The sequence below is a fragment of the Pungitius pungitius genome, chromosome 1, assembly GCF_949316345.1.
Source record: "Pungitius pungitius chromosome 1, fPunPun2.1, whole genome shotgun sequence".
In the NCBI taxonomy this organism is placed as follows: domain Eukaryota; kingdom Metazoa; phylum Chordata; class Actinopteri; order Perciformes; family Gasterosteidae; genus Pungitius; species Pungitius pungitius.
In genome coordinates, this window is record NC_084900.1 from 26,802,026 (window position 1) to 26,805,732 (window position 3,707).

A 3,707-nucleotide genomic window follows, 5' to 3' on the forward strand; every position below is an offset into this window, starting at 1 on the left:
TCCAAAATAACATGCCACAAACATTAAGTGCTTGCTAATTTTAAGGCCTTCTTTATCTTGAATGAAGATTAACAATAAAAACAAGCATGTAGCATTAGTTTATTACTCAGGGAAGAAAAAATGACCATGATTACAGTGTACTCTAAAAATTCTACATTTTTACTAGGCAACCTGAGGCGCATCAGCTTTTCTTTCAATAGAGATACATTTTCACTGGAAGTGCTACTTGCTGATTGTTTTGGTATAATTCTGAATGAGACATTGGAAGTACTCTTGTGTGTTTCTGTGGGATTGGAAAATGATGATGTAGCATTTTGGCATGAAATACCACAACACAAAGGAGTAGAGACTTGAGAGGACTGCCAGGGCATTAAGTGTCTGGATGTCCTTGTTCTTGTTAAGTAAGCATCCAGTGGCAAAGATGATCCATGTGAGGATCAGCAGGAGCAGGCAAAAGGTTATTGCTTTGGCTTCATTGTAATTTTTAGGAAGGTCTTTGCCCATGTATGAGAAAACAAAGCAAAGGAAGCACAGAGATACAAGTAAAAGCACAGGACCAGCTGATGCTTTGATATTCATCTCACAAACAAGGATGGTTTTGTCAGGGAACCAAAGGGTTTCATCGTGGGGATGTGGAGGTGTAAGAATATAGCTAAAAAGAAGTAAGAGTGCCTGAGTAACAAATGCCAGTGTGATGAACAGCCACTGTCCATGATACTTCATCCACACACTGTGGAGCTTTGGGAACTTGGCAGCCATTTTGAAAATGCTAACAATTTGAAAAGAGCGCACCACAAAACATGCTAGACAAACAGTGTAAAACAAGAGAAATGGTAAGAACCTCAGGACACAAGAGGAAGTGGTGGGCTTACCAAAGTAAAAGAACACACTGACATTAGACAGACACAGGCAGCCAAAAATGAGGAAGCACATCGGTCCCCCAGCAGATCTGACGACAGGTGTGTTGTAGTTGATGGCAAAGAGAATGGACATGGCTACTGTGAGGCCCACCAAGACACAGGCTCCCACCAGGATCAGTATGGCACCAAGGTCTGTGAATGGAACGAACTCCAACACCCGCAGATTACATGATGTGCTTCCTGCTGCAGACCATTCTGTCTCCTTACAGCTGATGCACTTATAGGCATTCTCTGCTCAACACAAGAGAAGGACAGATGCAATTAAAAAGGATGGAATCATTCATAGACGTGTGAAATTCACACGAAATTATGATTAAACCATATCACCCATTATGTTTCTCAAAATCAGATATAATTCATCAAGGCCTGATTGTTTCCACAAATGTTCTTCCTCTCACCTGTGATGTTGATATAAGTTCCGTTTGGACAGATTTCACAACTAAAGCAGCATTTCTGGATTCGACTTGCTATTCTTGCAAATCCTACAGCACATTCTTGGGAACACATTGAAGTAGGCACCTGTACACAACAATTTTATGAAATGAAATTATTGGAAGAAAAGAGAATGTGAAAGATGGAGGGAAACAGTATTACAACTTCTACATTCATTAATAGAGAAAGGTTAGCAGATGTTTTGACCTCAGCTTTCTTATTTCCTTGATAATGTGACTACTACAACAGGAACTCTGAACTTTGATACATTTAACATTTCAATATTCTGCATTAACCCACACATAACAAGGAAACACTGACTTACTTCTCCCTTTGTGTACCAGTGAATGCTGCTGATATTGATGAAAAAATTGTCTGGTGGATGGAATCTATAAAAGCCAATCTCCTCTGCATCACCGCTGTTGTTCCAGAAAACAATAGAGTAGGATCCGAACATGGGTTCACCCTTCCCATCAAACTGGATACGTTGATTTAAAAGAGTAAAGTTTGACGTCTTCAGCTCTGCTAGAACCTGATGTGGACACACAAAATGTCTTTCCTGAGATTTGAATGCTAGACAATGTTTGACAGGGAACATCAACTTTAATTATACTTGTTATTTGAGATGTTGTGACAAAACACATTTGGCCAATAACTTGATTTATATTTGCCCTACATTATCTAAAGTTGAAATCTGTTATTAACATAAGAATAAATGAACATGAAAAATGTTTAAAACTTACCATGTATGGAAACACTGTAATATTGCCATTACATGTGTCAGTTCCACAATGCAAGGTATTGTGTAAGGCATGTGCAATGGCATATACAGCAGAATAAACAGCAAAGTTAAAAGATGGGTCCACGTTGAGGATTTCTTCTGGTGTCAAGTTGCTGCAGTTGCAAACCTGATTACAAAACACCTTTTGTTCTGCATTTTTGCAGTGTGTCTTGTTTTTTGAATGATAGATAAAGTCACTGAAACCAGGTATTGTAACCATTGGCTGAGACACTCCTATTACAGTTCCAATTTGTTTGATTCCTTTCTCTTTGGGGAGCTTCTTGTTTAAGGACCATGTGTCCACTGCGATCCACACCTTGTTGGTGACGTTTAGTTCTATTGCTGATTCAATGAGCGCTTCAGCTCCCAATTCTCGGGCAAAAACAATAATGATGGGTATCGTCTGGGAATCAATCTGTTTGAACATTTGGGAATAATCTGTTTTGTCATTGAGTGTTTTGGTGTATGCCAGGCAAATCTTAGTATCTTTAATCCTCAAAATGAACAAATCCAAGCCATCTTCCCCAAAACTGTCATCACTGTTAAGAAATGCAACCCATTGCCAGTTGAAGTGTTGCAGAATCTTAACAATCACTTCAATCATGTCTTTATTTGAATGCACTGTTCGTAGGAAAGAGGGAAATCTTTCTTTCTCTTTAAGGGCAGAGGAAGCAGCTCCATAACTGATCTGACAAAGGGGTATTAGAGAAATGGACAAAATTTTCAGTAACAATACATTCTCAAATGTAACATTTAAGTTGTTTAAATATTTTAAATGTGTAAAATGTTAATACCTTATCTTAAATAAAATATTTTATGGGTTATGTCAAAATGAAGTAGTTGGCAAACTTACCATTGGAATGAAATCCATCATGAATAGTGGTGCTACATTTAGGGTGTCAGCGCTTGAAAAAGGGCCGACCACAGCCATTACTTTGGACAAATTCTTGTGTGGTTCAGCCCAAGGCTGTATCAAGCTGTCCACTGAGAGGAGTTTTAAAATGCCTGGAAAAGTGTGAACCTCTGAGCAGTGGTCGAATATCTCATAGCCGAGAGACACATTTGGCAGAAGGTCAGTGGAGTTATTAATTTCCTCGACAGAGAATCTCATCAACTGAAACCTCCGATAACTTGAAAGAATGAAGGGTTGACTGTGAACAAGAATACAATTCATTTATTTTCACAACAGTTTTCATAACTTTTACATTCCTCAACAGAGAAAGGTTAGTGGATGTTTTGACAGTGGAAACTTCCACTTTCTTATTTCCTTGATAATGTGCAACAGGAATTCAGAACTTTAATAATTGCAAAATTGATGGTTAAAGTTGTGGGGAAATTGGTATTCAGTTCCAAGATTTTGCCATTAGTTATTTACAGATATGTTAAAAAACTCACCTGGAGCAGTCGATGGCTTTGGGTCTGTCATGATAAACGGTGCCACTGTGATGAATATCAAAAACTCCACCTAACAAGTAATCTCCCTCCAGCAGAAACTCCGAGGCTGGGACAGCCTGTTGGGCCAAAGCATGAAGAAAAGCTCCCAAAAGAGACAGAGAAGCAAGGAAATGTTTCAT

General features: G+C 38.7%; 1 protein-coding gene across 1 annotated transcript; it reads right to left on the reverse strand.

Moving 5' to 3' along the window:
* On the reverse strand, positions 1–3,707 carry LOC119208835 (taste receptor type 1 member 1-like). Its single transcript, XM_062563192.1, has 6 exons — positions 3,529–3,707; positions 2,987–3,284; positions 2,096–2,821; positions 1,678–1,884; positions 1,319–1,439; positions 1–1,151 (listed from the first exon to the last, which is right to left on the reverse strand). Exons 1-6 carry the CDS (start codon positions 3,705–3,707, stop codon positions 223–225), a joined length of 2,460 nt encoding a protein of 819 aa, XP_062419176.1. The 3' UTR covers positions 1–222.